Raw genomic sequence first — 20,779 nt, 5'->3', positions numbered from 1 at the left:
AGCTTCCTTTCTTCTAATAACAGCAATTTGTTTTGTTTTTCTTGAAGTGGCGAGGTAGTTGTCTTCCTCCATTGGGTGCAGTCTTGGTGATACTGAGTTCAAGAGAGCCCACCCTGCCTTAGCCTGGGATGCATTATCAGTGGTCACTACTGGTACAGTGTAGGGTTGGTGAAGGGATGTTTTTTACTTAACTTTTCCAATGAACAGTTTTCAAATTAAAGATTTAAGAAAAAGAGTAACATTGACCCAGAAGATCTGTCTGGATGCAATGAATTTCCCTGTTAAATCAGTTTGAACAGCAACCAGAGGCCTGGCCTCTTCTACTCAACTGCGGAGTCCCAGGGGAATGCAGAGAGCCCACGTCACACTCCTGAAGTTGCCAAAAACCCCTTTAAAATGATTGAACAGATGTCTTTCCTTGGGGTTGAGAGGATATAAATCACAGTGGACTGCTTTCAATTCCTGACTCCGTGTCTTAGGGGCAGTGGAATCAATCACTCTCAAGTTTGTTTTCTAGATGTTTTTTAAATCTCCTGAATTATAATAGCAATAACCATTACCATATGCAAGAAAAGTAAACACATCTGTACTGGTAGCTGTATTTCATCCCAGATACAAACTTCCTGTGTGATGATGGAGCTGAGTGGGCCCCTATCACTCATCTTTGCAGCTAGCCCCATGGACGAGCGTGACCCTGAAAGGGTTCAGCATGAAGGATGAAATGGTTTCTGAGCTTAGAACCGGCAGCTTACATGGCATAAAGATCGACACAGCCGTGGCCCATATATCATCAGCAGTAAGAGGAGGGGTCTTGTCCAAGTTCACAAGAAGAAAGAAAGGGAATGCCAGAAATTTTCCCAAACAAATCAAGGCTCAAGTCCAGCAGTCTGTCTCCGGGTCTGTCTTTGGTTTCTGGCCTATCTGCCATGTTTTCTGCAGCATGAGAAAAGATGGCTGAAGACCTTCACACAAATAAGTAAGTATATGAAAGCTCTTAATACTTTCCAGAGAAGCAGGATTCAAATTTAAACTGGTTCCTCTTGGGTGGAGCAGATACAGCATCTAGTTTCCAATAACTGGTGTATGTAATGTTTAAAATGAAGCACATTTTTAATGCTGGTGATAACCAGCACCCCTAACCCCCAGTGGGGTCACCTGATACTTACCCATCGATGTCATCAGATGAGAAAGAACTTCAGGATCAGGAGGCAGGGTGCCTTCTTCATGGAGAGAGGATGGAGTTTAAGGAGAGACATCTGAGTTTGAATCTAGACTGGCTCTGCCATTGGCTGTAGGAACTCAGGCAAGTCTCTTTGTAATAATGAAGTTCCATGACCTCCTCTGTGAAATGGGAAAACCATCTACCTGATGATGTCTTGGTGAACATCCAGTACATGTTAGAGGCTTAAAAAGGGTAGCTGTTATTGTTACTTCTGATTTCGCAGAACTGGGTATCTACAGCTGAAGTGAACCTCCAGGGAAGGCCTATTTCACCATGTGGTAACAATGTCAGAGGTTGAGGCTAGGCCTTCCAGATCTACTTAGGGGCCTCCCAATAGACTCCTTTTCAACAGAAGTGCTTTTCTGCCTGTTTATGTTTGCAACTCAAAGATCAAATCAACTCACTCCCCACCCCAACGCACCAGCACAATGCAACTATAGCACTAAGCAAAGCTCCCACACTTTCCGTGTAGTGGGAGCGGGGAGGGCAGGGCTAACATTGCTTCTAGTTAAAGATTCTGCGGACTTCTAAATTTGTCTGATCTCAGCCAACATGTGGCCAGAGTCTCCCTTTTTTACCTCCTTAAGCCCCCCTCCTTTTCTTGAATTTTTGGCACCATTTCCTCTCTACCATCAGGCTGCCCAGGGAACCCCAACACTCCCTCTGGCCTTCTGCTGAGCAGATTTAGTCCACAGGGCCTATCCTCTGGGTTCTGCTAACACAGAAAGAAGTTATTTCTCTGAGATTCCTGGGGCCAGATTTTTAATATTGACATGAGTAACATAAGCACAAAATGGTATAAAAATAAAAATATACTTAAAAAATTGTCTCCCTCCCACCCATGCCCAGCAATGCATAGTCCTTCCTTGCCTACTGTTATTGGTTTCTTATTTATCTTTCCCTTGTTGTTGTTTAGTCCCTAAGTCATGTCTGACTCTATGACCACATGGACTCTAGCCCGCCAGGCTCCTCTGTCCGTAGGATTTCCCAGGCAAGAATACTGAAGTGGGTAGCCATTTCCTTCTCCAGGGGATCTTCATGACCCAAGGATCGAACCCACATTTCCTGCATTGGCAGGTGGGTTCTTGATGACTCTGAGCCAAGACAGTCCCTTCTTAACACCAGGGAAGCCGAAGGTGCTCTCTATTCCTTTAAAAATTTCTGTGTGTGTATCTCTCTCCCTCCCTCCCATATTTATTTGTTTGATTTTATTTCCCTTTCTTCCTTTCTCCCTTCTTTCTCCCTTTCTTGTAAATGAAACATACTATATTACTAAATACTTTTTTTTTAATTTAACTTAACAAAGTCAGTGCATAGTTTAAGGCCACTGTTAAATTTAGACTTTTTCTGTCCTCTCAGTGTTCTCCAAACCTTTATGCTTTGTCACCCCTATCATTAAAAAATTTCCTAAGGCACACAAAAAATATGTAATTATTCACTCATTTATAAAGTATAACCATGTCACTAGTAACATTTATATGAAATATTAATTTACTAATTACTAGTAACATTTATATTATGAAATATTAATTAAAATAGAAAATAAAATGATAAAGGATGAAAATTTAAATACTTAATTTTTAAAAATTGTATTTGATTAGTACAAAATATTTGTGCTTTCTAAAATATTACTAGTAGTATTTTTAATAGGATCAATGTGTTGAATATGCTTTGTCATGTCTGAAAATCTTGGGTGATCCTTTTGTGAGATAACATTCAACTGTCTGGTTATATGTTCAGTATATTTTGATACTTGGTTTCAAAGTCCATCAGAGCTGAAAAGGACACATTACAGAGATGTAGATCCAAATGGAAATAATACCTCATTAGATAAGCTTTATTAACTTCCAACATGCATTTTTCAATACCATCTTTTATGTAAAGACATTTGTTGAAATTTTTCCTGAGTTAAGGGCTTTTTTTTTTTTTTCCTGGTAATACACAGAGTAAATGGGAATATTTCCAAACATCTGTTTTCAAAATGCTCTTGCAATAGATTAAATTTCTTTTGGAAAGAAATTACTTTCTCACTAAGTGTTAAGGTATCACTTCTACTTAGGGCATACTATTAATACTTTACTTTAAAAAAATCTGCTAAATGAGATACTGGGGCTTCCCTGATAGGTCAGTTGGTAAAGAATCTGCCTGCAATGCAGGAGACCTGTGTTTGATTCCTCAGTCTGGAAGATCCCCTGGAGAAGGGAAAAGCTACCCACTCCAGTATTCTTGGGCTTCCCTTGTGGCTCAGCTGGTAAAGAATCTGCCCGCTATGCAGGAGACCTGGGTTCGATTCCTGGGTTGAGAAAATCCCTTGGAGAAGGGAAAGGCTACCCACTCCAATATTCTGGCCTGGAGAATTTCATGGACTGTGTAGTCCATGGGATCGCGAAGAGTCGGACACAACTGAGCGACTTTCACTTAGATGACATGTTAACAATAGCCACCTGCTCATCTGCAACCCTTGTCTTTTTGTGAAAGAAAAAAAGAATGCCAGACCCACTCTTAGGTTAGTTCTACAGTTTCTTTAAATACACTGCCCTGAGACAGCTTGTGAGAACGTGGCCACTCCCCATCGCATGGTGAAGAGTTATTATAAAGATCCTCCTGCTTGAAGACTTTGTTTTTATGAAGTGAACCACATTGATAACACCCACAGGCATGTGAACTTTGGCATGTAAACATCCTGCAGGCAATCACTGGCAGTGCGCTGGACCCAGAAGCGTGAGAAGATGCCTCACCTGTCCTGACCGCAACTCCCTTTCTGTGAGTCGTCTGCTTGCAGTAACCGCAGTCATGTGAGACCCTCTGCCTGCCTCTTTCTGGACTAAGGGAGGGCACCTTAATGAATTGATGTATCCCATGGAGGATGTGTACCCCACTTGGAGATTCTCTCCACAAAGGACTCTCTCCTATTCAATTCAAAAAAGCTTTATTTTGCTCTTTAGTCTGTGAACTCTCCCTCTCTTCCTTCTTTCTTTTTTGCCACACCACACGGCATGTGGGATCTTAGTTCCTGACCTAAAAGATGGAACTTGTACCTGCTGCAATGGAAGCATGGATTCCTAACCACTGGACCACCAGGGAAGTCCTCCCTTCCTTCTTTTAATGAAATACCTCCCAGACTCAGTCTCCACAGCACTGCATCCTCAAGGGACTTCACTAGGGTTGTTCTGGGAAGGTCTGGCAAGTTGTTCTCAGCAGTCCCCATTGGCCCAGTCCCAGTGCCTGGGGCAGGTAGATGGTCAAAATGACAATGTCTGGCCACTTCCATTTATTAAGCAATGATTTTGTGTTGATCCCTACTCTTAAGTGTTCCATAAAAACAGTCCATTCTCTCTGTTCACTGTAGGTATTTTCTAGAACATCTCCCTAAACACTGAATTAGTTCTGAAACACCTCTTCCAAGGAAATGCAGGATTTGTTTACTAGATTCTGATCACATTTGGGTCAACCAAACATTAGGTAACCTTGTTTTATGTGTGTTAAAGAAGGCTTATTAACATATATTGTTGCTGCAATAATATTAAATTCATGGCCAACAGCATACAACACATGCCTAAACAAAATCTAACTCACACTTTTCTCCATAAGGCACATCATAGCCTTGTGCTCAAGAACACTAGACGGCACTTCAGCACTATGCATGGGAGCCCTTTTAAATAGCAAAATCACCAACAAAAAAGCACAAAGATGCAGAAAATGTGGCACTGGATAGACTGCCAAAAGGACATGTGTTTACATTAGGAGAGCTGAAACAAGAAGCCAGTGTCGCCTCATTTGCCCTCTGCTGAGAATGTGCAGATTGGGTAACTCAAATTTTTCATCACTCTGCACATACTCATGCATGACCACAGAGTGAGCAAGTATTGATTTGAGGATTACAGATCAATTTTAATTAGTACGTGATGCAAATATGAAACCCACTAATAATGAGGCTTCCTTGGTGAAACAGTCACTTTGACAATGATACCTGAGCTGGGAGGAACCTCGGAAATCTCTTCTGGCTACTTTCTTTGAGACTTTGGGAGGCTAGTATAGTGAGGTAACTTATCCAAAACATCCATTGCATGTGTAATACACCTGGAACGAGATTCTAGGTCTCTCATACCCAGTTGTTGCCCTTTCCATCACATGTTATTGGGACCAAATGCAACGATTTTAACTTGCTGGTGGCGCTATATGCAAAACTTTGTGCACACTTCCTCCAGATTATTCTCTGCAATAATAAAAATTTGCTTTTGATGAGAATGTTCCATTTGAGGTCTTATAGTATATGGGCACAATGAACAACATGTATATTTAAAAAAGGAAAATCTCAGTCCTGAATGAAATGAGATATTAAAAGAACTCAATAAAATATTTGCAGCGAGAACAGGCTTTGACTTTTTAAAATTTAAGTTCCCTAGTGAGCCAATTCATAGATGGGTAATAGAGGGGGAAATGATGTGGAAAAAGGCAAATGTGCTGTGGAATTAGAGATGTGAGCATGTGATGTATAAATGCATAAATAGGAAAGATGTGCTGAGATGTGGTATTTTAGTTGGAAAGTTACTAACGTATGCATATTTATAAATGTATTTTGATGCAAGAGGATCTCATTTTTTTTTATATTCCAACAATTATACAAAATTATGTTATTCCTTATTTGGCTAAAGAAGTACAGAATTTAAAACTCAAAGTAAAAACAGCTCATAACTAATATGGCCTGCAGGCTGTTTGATAAATGTGCATACTTAAACCTATGAACTAAAAAAAAAAAAAAGGAACAAAGAATAGGCAAAGATTTAGTATGTTCTCTGAATAAGATTCTCTGCTTATCATCAATAAGTAGATACAGATACATTATTTCTTTTACATATACGATTTTTAGTTCAAAGAATTGCAAGCCACCTTTCTTGCTAAGACTTTCTACATTCTGAAGTCTCTTCCTCACCACTATTATAAGTTCATCTATTCATTTGGAATGATAATTCAGATGTCCTTATCTAATATTTATGCAACACCTTCAGATACATGGTATGATAAACTTTTCTGTTATTTACAGAACAAGATGGTTATAACTCTATTCATTTATTGCACTTTTCACATCATTAGAGAAGGAATTTAAAATTCTTATTCAATTCCCCAAAATCCCATTTATTTATCCATTTCTATCTGAATTGGTGTCTCAGAATCCATTCTTTGTACCCGTTAAGATAAATGATGTAATTCTCACTCATGCACAACATTTTCTTACAGTTAATTTTGTAATGAACCATCTCTCCCCCAAAACAGAGCCTCATTTGTTTTAAGGATAATTTTTATTGATGAGGAACATTTTGCAGTTTTAAAAAGATACTTTTCTTTATGTAACATTTTCTATCTTGAAAATTTTCTTTTCAAAGATTAAAAGCCATGATGGTCTCCTTTAGGAAAGCAGCTTATCCATCAATAAGGATCCCATCCTCTTCCAAAAATGAATCGATTAATCATGTCAAAAGATCGCAGAGGCTGGTCATAGGGCAAAATGTGGCCTCCACCTCGAACAATTACCTTAAAGAAGAAAAACAGAAGAAAAACTGAAATTTAGAAAACTGGATATTCTAAATACATGGAAACTTTTAATTTGGATTAAAATGTTCTTAAAGCTTACATGAAATAAAGAACATAGTGAATCAGTTCATGCTTTTGGATATGCTGATTGTCTGCTTTTGATAGCATTAATAATAGGTACCTTAAGGTAAGAAAGTTTTTAAATTGTGTAGTTATTTGATTTTACACCAAATTGTATCCATCTTTCATGTGTATGAAACTGGAAAATCCTTCCTTGTCTCTTCTTAGGAGGGAGCTGTCTGCTTCTCCATGCTGTGCTGTAACTCTTTCCTTGTTAGGGCCCTGAGGTTGGGAGACCCACCCCAGACCAGCTCTGGTTGCAACTAGGTAAAGAAATGTACCTAATTCTACTGTTCAGTAAGCTGGTCCATTGGCCTTCACACTAAGCTACCCCTTTTACCTTAACTACACCTTCTACCTTAGTCTTTACCAGTAATAAAGAAGATATTTTGAGTCTCAAAAAAATTAAAACAACAACAAAAGAGAACTCCTTGACATCTGAAATTTTAAAAGGCCTAAAATGTTTTTGAGCAGCAAAAAATTAGAACATTCTATTTTTTCCAAGATTTTATTATGAAACATTTTCAAACATATAGCAGATTTGTTTTTTTTGTTTTTTTTAATTTAATTTTATTTTTTAAACTTTACATAATTGTATTAGTTTATAGCAGATTTGAAAGAATTTCATATACACACCATTTAGATACTCTCATTAACACTTTACTCGTTTTCTTACAGCTGCATCTCACTGCCCATCTATTAATCCATCTTATCTTTTTGACACATTTCAAAGTAAGATGGGGATGTCAGTATACTCCTCCCCAAATTTTGTGTAAAACTGACATACAATGGGATTCTCTGGTGGCTTCCCTAGTGGCTCAGACAGTAAAGAATCTGCCTGCAATGCAGGAGATGCCGGTTTGATCCCTGGGTCAGGAAGATCCCCTGGAGAAGGAAATGGCAACCCACTCCAGTATTCTTGCCTGGAGAATCCCAGGGACAGAGGAGCCTGGCAGGCTACAATGGAGTCACAGAGTCAGACATGACTTAGTGAGTGACTCAACAACAACAACCAGGTCATACAATTGTTAAGTGGGGGAAGTAGCTAGAACCCTGGCTTCTGGCGTAAACACTAGTGCTTTAAATCAAATTCCAGTACTTTCACAATAACTTCTCACTGTGAAGGGAACTTTACGGCTTGGTCACAGAACGTTTCACCCACCTCTCCACATACTTTTGAGATATTTAAGGACTATAAGGGAGAAAGAAATGGCAACCCACTCCAGTGTTCTTGCCTGGAGAATCCCAGGGACGGAGGAGCCTAGTGGTCTGCCGTCTATGGGGTCGCACAGAGTCGGACACGACTGAAGCGACTTAGCAGCAGCAGCAGCAGCAGCAAGGACTATGAGATCGGACTTACCCCTCATTGGCCTTTGGAGACAACTGCTTCATGCTACCCTCCAGCAGCGGTCAGCTGTGCCTTGCTGCTATGACAGCAACGCCCATCTACATTTGTGATCCAGCTTGCATTTGGAAACCCAGCATGTCCCCGTCTTTGTCACAGACCAAAAGTGAACACATCTGTGACAGGAGCCCAAGCACGTGACCCTGGAGGAAGACTTCTGCTGCCCGCCACAACCCCAGGCTAGAATTCTCCTCCTGTGGCTTCCCATCCATTCCTCCAGCCTTGGCAGGAATCAGATGAGCGATTTTCATGCAACTTCAGCTCAGCTGAGGACACTTAATGAAGTCGTGTTTATGACAAAACCCAGCTGCTTCAGCTGGAAATGAGTTTGGCAGCAATCATCCAGAACAGTAAGAAACTGAATACTCAAGAGCTAAAGGTCATCCTGCCTCCCTCCCCGACCAGGGCTACTGCTAATGGAGGGCCAGCACAGTGCTTCACGGCTGGGCTTGGGAGTCAGAGCACAGGAGCATGACCAGAGGCGCAGCAAACTATGTGACCTTGGGCAAGCAACTTAACATCTCTGTGTTTCAGTTTTCTTAGCGGTGCAACGGGGAACGAAATATTATGTCCTGGGATAGTTGTATAAGGAATTAAAGGAATGATATCCATGGAACACAGCACAGTACCTGGCCTGGGATGGTTCTTGAGAAATATTAGCTGTTGTAATTATTCTTCGAGTAATTATCTCTATTCAAAATGTAAGATCAAAATTCATGTAACCAACATAACTAACCTAGAACACCGTGTTCCTACATTAGCATAAAAATCTTGGTTTAAGGGAGTTGTTTAAAACAGTCGTTCTCAAACCTAAAGGGGAATAAAAATACCCGAGCTTGTTAAAGTAAATTGCTAGGTTCTCACCCCTAGACCTCCCAGTTCTGAAGGTCCCAGCCAGGGTCTAAGAATTTGCACTTCTAACAATTGCAAAGTAATTCTGGTGCTGTTGACCGAAGACTACTCTTTGAGGACCTCTATTTAAAAGAACTTCCTATTTTGTGACAGGTTGTTCTGTTTTTACATCAAGGGAAAACACAAAGAAAAATCTGTGTAACATCTACTAATGACCTCACCTTAGTGTATTTTTTTCTAATCATCTGTTCTCCTGGTGTTTATACACACACACACACACACCCTTCTACATCCATGATAATCAAGTGGCTAAGAAGAGATGACAGGGGTTAGGTGTTACAATTCTTATTCTCAATGACTTGCCTGATCCTTGATCCAATTCTGAGCTGCCATTCGTAATGACCAAATGACATCATAAATGGTGTCATTAAGATTGGAAAGAAAAGCTCATTTAAGAACAAAGTCTTTTTCACATGCCACAAAATTCTCAAAGTATGTTTTCTAGCAGATTCCCTATAGCATTTTCCTGAAGTTAACCTCAAAAATGAATTTATGAGTACTGAAAAAATAAACCACTCTGTTGTAATAGCCAAGCCACTCACCACTCACAAATCAAGGACACAAACCACTCCAGAGTTTTTAGAGGTGTGTAAAAAAATGTGACAGGGCCATGATTATATATTTAAATGTGACCAGACTAATCTTGAGGCTCCCTGGATAGAAATGGTCTCATCACCAGAAACTGGATATTTTGGGTGCTTTCACATTAGAACTGAAACTGTTAAACTCATGGGTTCCAGATGTCATGAATTTTAAAAGGGTTGTACAAAACACTTTGAAGCTTCATTCCACTTTATGTTTTAGAAAAGAATATGATTCTCCATGGAACTAGAAACATGGACCTGGCGATAAAGATTTCTCAGTTGTGCCTTTTGAGATGAAATATAAGGGGAAATTCACAATGGGTGTGTTGACACAGATGTCATGGGAGACTTCAAGGGGGGTCAAGGAGGAGCAGATCACTGGACAGACAATGGTGAGTGCGGAGGGGGAAAGAGATGCAGTAAAGACAGGAATCTGAGTTCAGAAACAGTGGGGCATGAAACTGCATTGCACATGCAATAATCTGAAAGGAGTTCCAGTTATGAAGAATTAGAAGGAAAGCAGAAGGAACAGTTGAACAGGTAAACCCCATATGACAGGCTGCTGGGATCCACCGACCTTTTCATACAGGATTTGTGTGTGTGTGTTAAAATACACATAACATAAAATTATCATTCTAACCATTTTACTGTGAATAATTCAGTAGTGTTTAATATATTCACGGTGTTGAGCAACCATCGCCACTATCCAGTTGCAGATATTTTCATCACTGCAAAGGAAACCTGTACCCATTAGCAATCAGTTTCCATTCCTGTCTCCCTGCCAGTCTCTGACAATCACTAACCTACTTTTTGTTTCTATGTTTTTGTTGCCTATTCTGGGTATATCCTTGAGAGTTTTAAGCAGAATAGTGATATGCTCAGATCTGCATTAAAGGAAGATGACTTCATAGCCACTGAGGGGGCTGGTTTGAAGGAAATGATACTGGGGCAAGAAGGCAAGTTAGGAGACTAGCTGTTCAAGTGAGAAATGATGTAAAGGAGAGATGGTAAGAAGGCAAGAGAAGAGGGATGTTGGGGTTGAACCTGAAAAGTTAGTGATTAATCAGGTATAAAGTTAAGTGAAAAACTCTCCCCCTGCTCCCCAACATATGAACATCCTTCCCATTCCAGGCTTCTGAAACATGCAGCTTTGCAAGAAGTGATGTTATTAACCAAGAGGCACACGGCCAAAGCAGGTCAGGAGGCAGGTGAAAAAGGACAGATTTCTTTTTTTTTTTTTGGATGACTGTGGCTGTGTGCCAATAAAACTTTATTTACGGACACTGAAATTAGAACTTCATACAACTGTTATGTGAAACAAAAACCATATTCTTTTTTTTCAAATATTAAAAGATATAAAAACCAAATTTGGCTTGTGTGCCATAGAAAAACAGGCAGAGAGGCAGAACTGGCCAACCCTGGCTTTAGAACACATCTTCCTGACATCACCATGAGGCAAGTAGCTAACATCACCCTCACCACTTCATGCAGTAGAGCGTGAGAATCTGAGAGGTCATCCAGATTAGTTTCCCTCTCCTCCTCCAATTCACAGAGGAGGTTCTGGTGCCTGACTTCAGGCCATACAGCTTGTGAGTGACAGTGTCAGGCTGGAGCTTGGGTGTCTTGATTTAAGTCTTACCTACCTTCTCCCAATCGGTTCCAAAAATCAAAATTTAAGATTTCATCCACAGCCACAAAGTCCTTCTTCCATTTCTCATCAGCACTTCATCATTTTTTTTTTCACTTTAAAGGAATTTATTCTAATAAATACCTTAAAATTAAGGATTCAGTAAGCTCAAGTTATACAGAGAATTATTTTTTTTAATTAATTAATTTATTTATTTTAAAGAGACAGATTTCTAGTTCTTGTTTTCTACTACAGATTGATAGAGACACTCAAGATCATCTTGTTTGTTTTTGACTTACATTAAAGTTCTTTTATTATTTTTATTCCATTCCACCTTTACAAATGCTTACCTTTTCACTTTCAGACATGAACCCTGAGTATAAATTAAATAAATAGGCATTCAAATAAAATGTATACTAAAAAGAAAAGATACTTGGGAATAAGAATAAAAAATAAGCCAAAGCTTGTTAGCAGCCACCTTATAACAAAAGAGTGAGGCAAATCACTTTCCATAAAAGGAAAAAAGCCAAGATCAAGGCTCAGTGTTGCTCCCACAACACTCTGGGAAGACTCCTTCACATTTACCACTTTAAGTTCTACTATAGCAAATGATTATTGGGGCAAAAAGGTGCTTTGCTGCTGCTGCTAAGTCGCTTCAGTTGTGTCCGACTCTGTGCAACCCCGTAGACGGCAGCCCACCAGGCCCCACCGTCCCTGGGATTCTCCAGGCAAGAACACTGGAGTGGGTTGCCATTTCCTCCTCCAATGCATTAAAGTGAAAAGTGAAAGTGAAGGCGCGCAGTAGTGTCCGACTCTTAGCGACCCCATGGACTGCAGCCTACCAGGCTCCTCCATCCATGGGATTTTCCAGGCAAGAGTACTGGAGTGGGGTGCCATTGCCTTCTCCCAAAAAGGTGCTTTAGCTGACCTAAATGTAGCCACCTCAGCGGCATCGTTTCTAGAGTAGTCAATACATAACTTTGGTGCTACCTTACAGTTCCAAGGTTCACCATCTAACTTAATCACTTGAAACAAAATCATAATTTAGGATTTCCACTTTTCATTATGACACATTAATAGCATGTGCCAAACCAATGCCACCATTAAGAACAACAATAAAAACTTAATGTCATAGAATCATGAGTCAGCAGATCTAGGTTTGAGCCTAGCTCTGTGACTTGAGCACAATGACTTAACTATCCTTATTTTCCCATCTGTAAAATGGAGATAGGAATTAAGGTGACCAGTTGTCTCAGTTTACCTAGGACTGAGAAGTTATTAGGAGCATAGAACCTTTAGTGCTAATGCTGAAATCTAGTGAAATGACTAGTGAAATGACTGAATTTAGTCATTTAGTGAAATGACTGAATGGTTGGTTAGTCACCCTAATAAAAGTAAACTTTCTGTGAAAATTCAGAGAAACAATGCATATAAAATATCCCATGGCACTCAGTCCACAGATGCATATTAAGCTCGTACCACGTAGCATATAGGTAAATAATAAGCACTCAACCAATGGCACCCCACTCCAGTACTCTTGCCTGGAGAATCTCATGGACAGAGGAGCCTGGTGGGCTGCAGTCCATGGGATCGCTAAGAGTCGGACACGACTGAGCGACTTCACTTTCACTTTTCGCTTTCTTGCATTGGAGAAGGAAATGGCAACCCACTCCAGTGTTCTTGCCTGGAGAATCCCAGGTACCGGGGAGCCTGGTGGGCTGCCGTCTATGGGGTCGCACAGAGTCGGACATGACTGAAGTGACTTAGCAGTAGCAACCAAACGTCATCATACTATCATTATCTGAATTTTTATAGTCAAAGGAGTATGTTTTCCTTTTAAGAGCAGAGAAAGATGAGAAGTTACTAAGAACTGTAAACTTCATTACTATACTTTTTCAGAAAGATAGATCACAATATTTTCTTTAGGAAGGGATATATTTCTCTTTCAGGCTTCTTTTATTTCCATGCTATAAATCCTTCCTTCCATGGGAAAGAAGGTCCCAATTAAAGTAAGAAAGCAACTTAAATAAGAAATCAAACCTTTGTCAATATGCTTACCTGTCTAGAGCAAACTGTATCCCTTAAGCCTGCCAACACCAGGATCCATCCCATTCTTTCCCTCCACCCCCTTTCACCACATGCAATGCCAAACACCCTTTTCTCTCCACACAGAAACATCAAGCAAGCAAGACCTTACTTGTCTTAGCAGAATGGCAAAAAGCCACTGTCTTTTTTGCCTTTTAAGAACACACTTTATAACACAGGATTTGATGCAGTTAAAAAGTAATCAAAATTTTACTTCCTTCATGTCCAGTTTTTATACTTGATATCCACAAGGGAATAAAAAGCACAATCCAGTTCATTAATTACCTTACTCAATATCTAACTTTATGAGCTACAGTTTGTAGTTTTCTTTTGGAGGAGAGACTGAGAGTGGAGGAGAGGGCAGAGGTTAGAGCAGCAAATGCTCTCTGCCAGCAGTGGTGTGAGGACTTAGATCCTAACTCACTGTCAGCTGGATAACATGGAAACAAGGGCCAGCCAACTTGCCAAAATTTGGCTTCCTGCAAACAGCAGCACAGGTTGGCTCCAGCATTAGCGTGCTGAAGTTCTTTCCCACTGGCTCAGGAGACTGGATTAATAAGCACTTTGCTGATCTACTCCACATTCGGTGACATCATGTTGGTACCCTGAAATCAGTCTTGGTGGGACAACTTACACCATGGAAATCAGCAAGCACTGGAGATCCGAGACTCCCTTCCTTTCCAAGCTAGTTTACCTCAGACCACTGGTTCTCTGACACTTTGACTCTCCTGGGGAAACATGAAACGTTAGGCCATTCTTCCTCTTTCCCAAAACAAAAGAAATATTCATTCAAATGGGTAAATTATAAGGCCCAAATCTCTGAAACCTTGGCTCAGGATATCAGATGGGCTGGGTTTCAAATATTTGCAAGACTGTAGGAATATTAAGGGACTTCCCTGGTAGCCCAGTGGTAAAGAATCTGTCTGCTAATGCAGGAGACGTGGGTTCAATCCCTGGGTTGGGAAGATCCTCTGGAAAAGAAAATGGCAACCCACTCCAGTATGCCTACCTGGGGAATCCCATGGACAGAGGAACCTGGTGGGCCACAGTCTATGAGGTTGCAAAAAGAGTTGGACATGACTTAGCGACTGAACAAGAAGAATATTAGTATTTGCCTGCTTTCAATCTACACTGTCTTTACTGATAAACCAAGGAGTGCAGGCAAAAATAGTGCCCTTAGTCCAGCTGACAATGCAGCAATATCGCAACACAACCTTACTTTGTTCCTTCATTTCTCTACCCACTCCACACTGTACCATGTTGGCTCCATTTAATATTCCTATAAGCAACTTGATTTTTATAAGCAACCAGATAAATCTGGTTACACTTCAAATTAAAACAACAAAAAGTTACTGTTTGAAAAGCAAACCCAAATTCCCTCTTTGTTCCTCAAATATCATTAATTTTTAAAACCCATTCTCCATGTGTGGATAATAGTTTAAATGTTAGCCTTCTTAGTATTTATTCACTTTCCATAATGAAATGGTTCTCTGTTAAATTTCAATAGGTTATTTAAAAAAAACAACTCAGCAGCTAAGAGAAAATTATGCATCATTGCTTAGCTGTTGTACCTCAGCAAATAGATCTGCTATCCAATTTATATTTTAAATAATACAATAAATTAGCTCCCTGAGTATTAACTAAGTGCATATTTGGGTAGCTTAATTTAGAAGCATTCTTTTTATGCTAATCAGTCCTCTCTGATGAAATAGAATCACATGAACTAAACTGACTCTTGGCAAATAATCAGAGTAAAATTGGGAGTTGCTATTGTTTATTATTTCCTTTGTTTTTAGGAAGCAAGCTGTGTGTGTGTGTGCGTATATGTGTGTGTGTGTGTGCGTGTGTGTTTTAAGAAAAGGGAAAAAAAATCATCAAATACCGAGAGTTCAATTTATTTTGGAGAGGACACACTCACTAGTCAGCCACTGAGATAATGAAACTTCTACAATTCCTTCCATAAATTTTTGTTTCCCAGAATATTTCTCCCTTTTTCTTTTTTGTAACACAGAAAGGAAACAGTCCTCGGCGGACATAAACAATGCATCCTTTCGCTTGATGGGAATTGTTTTGAACTATTCATTATCGCAGCATGTCTAGTCTATTTCCTAGAAGAAATTCTGGTGTGTACAAGTGGGGAGCCACCACCACATTCCTTGAGAACTGTCGTCTTTGAATACACACAGTAGTGAGAGGGGTGTGGGCATAAGGTAGGGGCCAACTTGATTTTAATTCTAATTCACTGAAATTTACTGGGTGCTAGGAACTGTGTTAAGGGGCTTGCTACAAACATAAATCAGGTATCATTCCTGTCCTCAAGGAGCTCCATGTCAATAGGGGAGAAAGGCAAATGAAACCCCAGTGGGGTGCCTGCAACAGGAGCTGTACCTAGAGATGCAAAGGAGGAATTCTGGGAGAAGGGCTTCCTAGAGGTGATACTGGTGTTTAGCTCTGAAAGGCAAATGGGGGTTTTCCAGGCCGTTGGAGGAGGAAGAAGGGCCTGATATGAAAAGCAGAGGGAATCCCATGGGAATTATTGGCTGACAAAATAGTAAGGTGTGTCTGGGGAACTATAACGTGTTTTGCTTTGTTTTCAGGATTCTAATTAAGAAAGAAGGAGACAAAGTCCAGGTTGGGGAAGGAAGCAGAGGCCAGATCAAGTAGCTTTACTTTTGTGTGTATGGGGTTTGGACTTCATTCATCAGGGAGTTAGTGAGAGATTTTTAGACAAGGATAAAACTGGATCGGACTTGCATTTTGGAAAAAGCACAAAGAGAAGGGTAGATTGGAGAGGAAGAAGACTAGTTGAGACCAGCTAAGGAAGCTATTTTAAAAGGAAAAAGTTTAAACAACAAGTTAAAACACATATTCAGAGTGTTCCTGAATAGCATCTTTCAAAATTTGTGCCTTTTCTTAAAACACCACAAAGCAAAAACTGTTTCACTTAAGAAATCATAACGTAGTGTAGCCATTTTATGTCCTCCAAAATGCTGTATGTTTTCTAATTGGTTTGTATAAAATCAGTGTTTTTCAAGTAGTTCTCTGTGGTTTCTGTGTGAAGCACTAGGAAGTGAGTAAAATCAAGTCAGCGAGAAGGGTACTGTAAACCAAATGCAAGAAAGGCTAGCTAAAGAACAGGGTGAGTCGTATTTGCCAATCGCTATTCTTAATTTTCTGGTAAGACTCACAGCAAAGCAACTGGCTAAACCATTTCCTTGTTCTTTCAGGGGAAAAGTGATGGAAGTGTTAGAAAAAGATTCAGATTTTTCTCCCTGTAGTCCAGCGCTTGCCTGCAAATCCAGACATACGTTGAAATGCCTCTTTTATTAGTTGCTTCTTATACTAAGCCACTGTTGGTAAGCTGAGGCGAAAAGGTGCTGAAGGACTAAATTTCTGATTGTTGTAAGCTGGGTATTTTGAGAGCCAACATTAACCCAGGTCATCCAAAAAGAAAATTGCATCTCCCAACTTGAGGAGCACTAAGACTTAGACATGACACGTCCATTCCATCCTTTTACTGGGTGTGGATGCTACAGTCTTTTAATTGACGAAGCCAGAGAAGAATATAGGAATGAGAGCGAGAGAAAAGGAAGCTAGACTATGAATGTTAGACATGGAAAAGGACATTAAGACCCCCTTCCACTTCACAAGCTCAGGTGAAAGATGCCCAGAAACAAGTCCAGGAATTGGTGATACAGTGGAATAATCAGAACTCTTGTATATTACTGGCAAGAATACAATCAACTGGGAAAACAGTTTGGCGTTATCTAAGGAAGCTAAAGAGGTTCAAACACTATTAAATCATCTGTTCCACCTCGACGCATTATTCTGAAGAGAAACTCTAGCATGCAGGCCCAAGGACATGTATGCAGCGATATTATTCATAGCAGCAATATTTATAGTAACAGAAAGCTGGAAACAACCCAAATGCCCATCAACAGTGGAATGGATGAATGGTGTAATTATATGATAGAATGCTATTCAGCAGTGAAAAGGAACAAAGCACAATCCTGAACATATCAACATGGGGGAATCTCAAAATATTGAAGAGCAAAAGTACAGTGTTGCAAAATATATATAGAAGATTTCTTTTTATGTAAAACTGGATCATCGAAAAAGCAAGAGAGTTCCAGAAAAACATCTATTTCTGCTTTATTGACTATGCCAAAGCCTTTGACTGTGTGGATCACAATAAACTGTGGAAAATTCTGAAACAGGGGAATACCAGACCACCTGACCTGCCTCTTGAGAAACCTATATGCAGGTCAGGAAGCAACAGTTAGAACTGGACATGGAACAACAGACTGGTTCCAAATAGGAAAAGGAGTACGTCAAGGCTGTATATTGTCACCCTGTTTATTTAACTTAGATGCAGAGTATATCATGAGAAATGCGGGCTGGATGAAGCACAAGCTGGAATCAAGATTGCCAGGAGAAATATCAATACCCTCAGATATGCAGATGACATCACCCTTATGGCAGAAAGTGAAGAGGAACTAAAAAGCCTCTTGATGAAAGTGAACGTGGAGAGTGAAAAAGTTGGCTTAAAGCTCAACATTCAGAAAACGAAAATCATGGCATCTGGTCCCATCACTTCATGGGAAATAGATGGGGAAATAGTGGAAACAGTGTCAGACTTTATTTTTTGTGGCTCCAAAATCACTGCAGATGGTGATTGCAGCCATGAAATTAAAAGATGCTTACTCCTTGGAAGGAAAGTTATGACCAACCTAGATAGCATACTGAAAAGCAGAGATATTACTTTGCCAACAAAGGTCTGTCTAGTCAAGGCTACGGTTTTTCCTGTGGTCATGTATGGATGTGAGAGTTGGACTGTGAAGAAAGCTGAGTGCTGAAGAATTGATGCTTTTGAAGTACAGTGTTGTAAAAGACTCCTGAGAGTCCCTTGGACTGCAAGGAGATCCAAGCAGTCCATCCTAAAGGAGATCAGTCCTGGGTGTTCATTGGAAGGACTGATGCTAAAGCTGAAACTCCAATACTTTGGCCACCTCATGCGAAGAGCTGCCTCATTGGAAAAGACCCTGACACTGGGAGGAATTGGGGGCAGGAGGCGAAGGGGACAAGAGAGGATGAGATGGCTGGATGATACCACTGACTCAATGCACATGAGTTTGGGTGAACTCCGGGAGTTGGTGATGGACAGTTAGGCCTGGCGTGCTGCAATTCATGCGGTCGCAAAGAGTCGGACACGACTGAGTGACTGAACTGAACTGAACTGAACTGAAACATGAAAAGTAAAACATTGTTTATGGAGATGTTTATCTGTAGTAAAACTATAAATTTTTAAAAAAGGATGTAGAAACAAAACCCAGGGCAGTGGTTTACCTCCGGGGCCAGTGAGGGAAGAGAATGGGATTGGGAGCGTGGGCTGCTGGTAATGCTACATTTCCTAAATGATTGTAAGCACAGGGGTAGTCATTTATCATTGTTTGTTTGATCTTATACAAGTATAATATATTTTTGGTGACTCTTCAACTTTTAATTACAAAAGAAAAGAAAAAACCCACCTATTGATACTGCCAAACTCATAAAAATGAATCTATAAGAAGTTTAACATGTTCTCTGTTGTGCTTTTCCCTTCTGCCCAACACAAAGATAATGAAATGGACCATATGTCTAAACACGGTAAATGGGGAGAATATGGAGAAGCAACTGAACAAAACAAATGCAAAAGTGGGAAGTCCCCTTCTGGCAAGCGGCTCCAAGAAGACAGAACTGGTACCAGAATGGAAACCTTGGGACTACAGTTGCTGCATAAATAATAATAATAATAATAAATAGAGGAACAAAAATAAACACCCACATCTCCATGCTGGAGAGCAGAAGAGTTGCCAAACATTTTTTTTTGTTTTGCTAGATTATTTTTCTCTAAAACTAAGCTCCTATATTCCCCTTCTTCCCTGTTTCTATATGTTAGAAGCTCAGTGTAAGTGGGGGGGGGGGGGGGAACCAGAATAAAATATAGGCTGAATGCTTCATTTATTGTCAACAGGGATGTTTCAGATCACTTTTAAACTAGAAGGGACTCAAATGCTTTAGAAACATCTCATCACTCAATTTAGCAACTTTCATATACTGTTGTTAGACTGCCATGAACAAATGTGCAGGCCCCTCCACTTCTTCCATCTCTCATCAAGACTGTTTCCATGTTACAGTAAAGTAAACACTAGATACAGTGGAAATATTTCTAGGTCTATATGATGAATAATACCCCATTTCATCATCTGAGCCTTTAAGACATGGTATCTCATAAGGACTGTATTAGATGGGGCTGGGGGAGCTTCTTGTCCTGTGAAAACAGATTCATGCTAGGAGAGGTCATTAAAGACAATAAAATTAATATTTATTATATGCTTACTAGGTCCCAGAGTATCAAGGAATACATAAGCATTATCTTAATTAATCCTAATAATGAATCCTTCTGCAAGAGAATTAGGTATTAATATTACGATAAGGAACTTCTTAGAGAGGTTAAGAAATTTGCCCAAGGTCACACAGTTAGTAAGTGGTGGAGCTAGGGGCTAATCCAGGTTGAACACAGTATCCACTCTCTTAATCCCTATACTTCAGGGTCACTTGAGTATGGTGATAGTAGAAGTAGTGAGAATCATCAAGGTAATAAATAAAATTCAAGTTCATAACTTCTCAGCTTGAGAAGATGGCCCATGGTTGGGTACATGGGAGGGTCTATGAATTACTTTAAACAATTCAAATAGTCTAACGCACAGGTGCTTTGTCTTTTTTGTGCCATGGACCCCTGAGGCTGTTTAGTGTCACCTATAAATACCTCTAAGAACAATGGTTTTAAATACATGATTCACTCATATATATATTATGATACATACATATTATAGATTACAAATTAAAATTATAGATTGACATTATCAAAACAGTTAAACATGGGACTTCACTGGTGGTCCAGTGGTTAAAACTCTGTGCTCTCTCCCAGTGCAGGAGTTCTGGGTTCAATCCCTGGTCAGGGAACTAGATCCCACATGCCACAACTAAGACCCAGCACAGCCAAATAAATAAAATGAAAACAAATAAATATTAAAAAACACAAAACAAAATAACAGTTAAACATGAATTTGTGGCACATCAACATATGTCCTTCTATATGAAAACATAACAAAGGAGCAACTTGTGGGTCTGATAACTTCTATAACTTTTATAGAAGTTATCTTCTATAACTTTAGGCATAGGCATTGTTTCTAGCTATTTGCAACAGCATCTCTATTTGATATGAAACTATCTCTGATTTCTATGGTGAC

At 39.8% G+C, this 20,779-nt stretch overlaps 1 protein-coding gene and 1 long non-coding RNA gene across 2 annotated transcripts in view; one reads left to right on the top strand and one right to left on the bottom strand.

The window, feature by feature from the left end:
• The first annotated feature begins 822 nt into the window (after positions 1–822).
• On the top strand, positions 823–6,742 carry LOC129659279 (uncharacterized). The gene is made up of 3 exons (XR_008717927.1): positions 823–976; positions 3,912–3,985; positions 6,607–6,742. It is a non-coding gene; the product is annotated as an uncharacterized LOC129659279 (long non-coding RNA).
• CPVL (carboxypeptidase vitellogenic like) overlaps positions 6,520–20,779 on the bottom strand; it is a 128,128-nt gene continuing 113,868 nt past the window's right edge. The window contains exon 13 of the mRNA XM_055590504.1: positions 6,520–6,754. Within this exon, the coding sequence (XP_055446479.1) occupies positions 6,650–6,754 (105 nt within the window). The 3' untranslated portion in view covers positions 6,520–6,649. The remainder of the gene's footprint in view (positions 6,755–20,779) is intronic.

Source organism: Bubalus kerabau, chromosome 8, assembly GCF_029407905.1.
Source record: "Bubalus kerabau isolate K-KA32 ecotype Philippines breed swamp buffalo chromosome 8, PCC_UOA_SB_1v2, whole genome shotgun sequence".
Lineage (NCBI taxonomy): Eukaryota > Metazoa > Chordata > Mammalia > Artiodactyla > Bovidae > Bubalus > Bubalus kerabau.
Note: the sequence above shows the minus strand (reverse complement) of the source record. Positions and strands in the feature narration are given on the sequence as shown.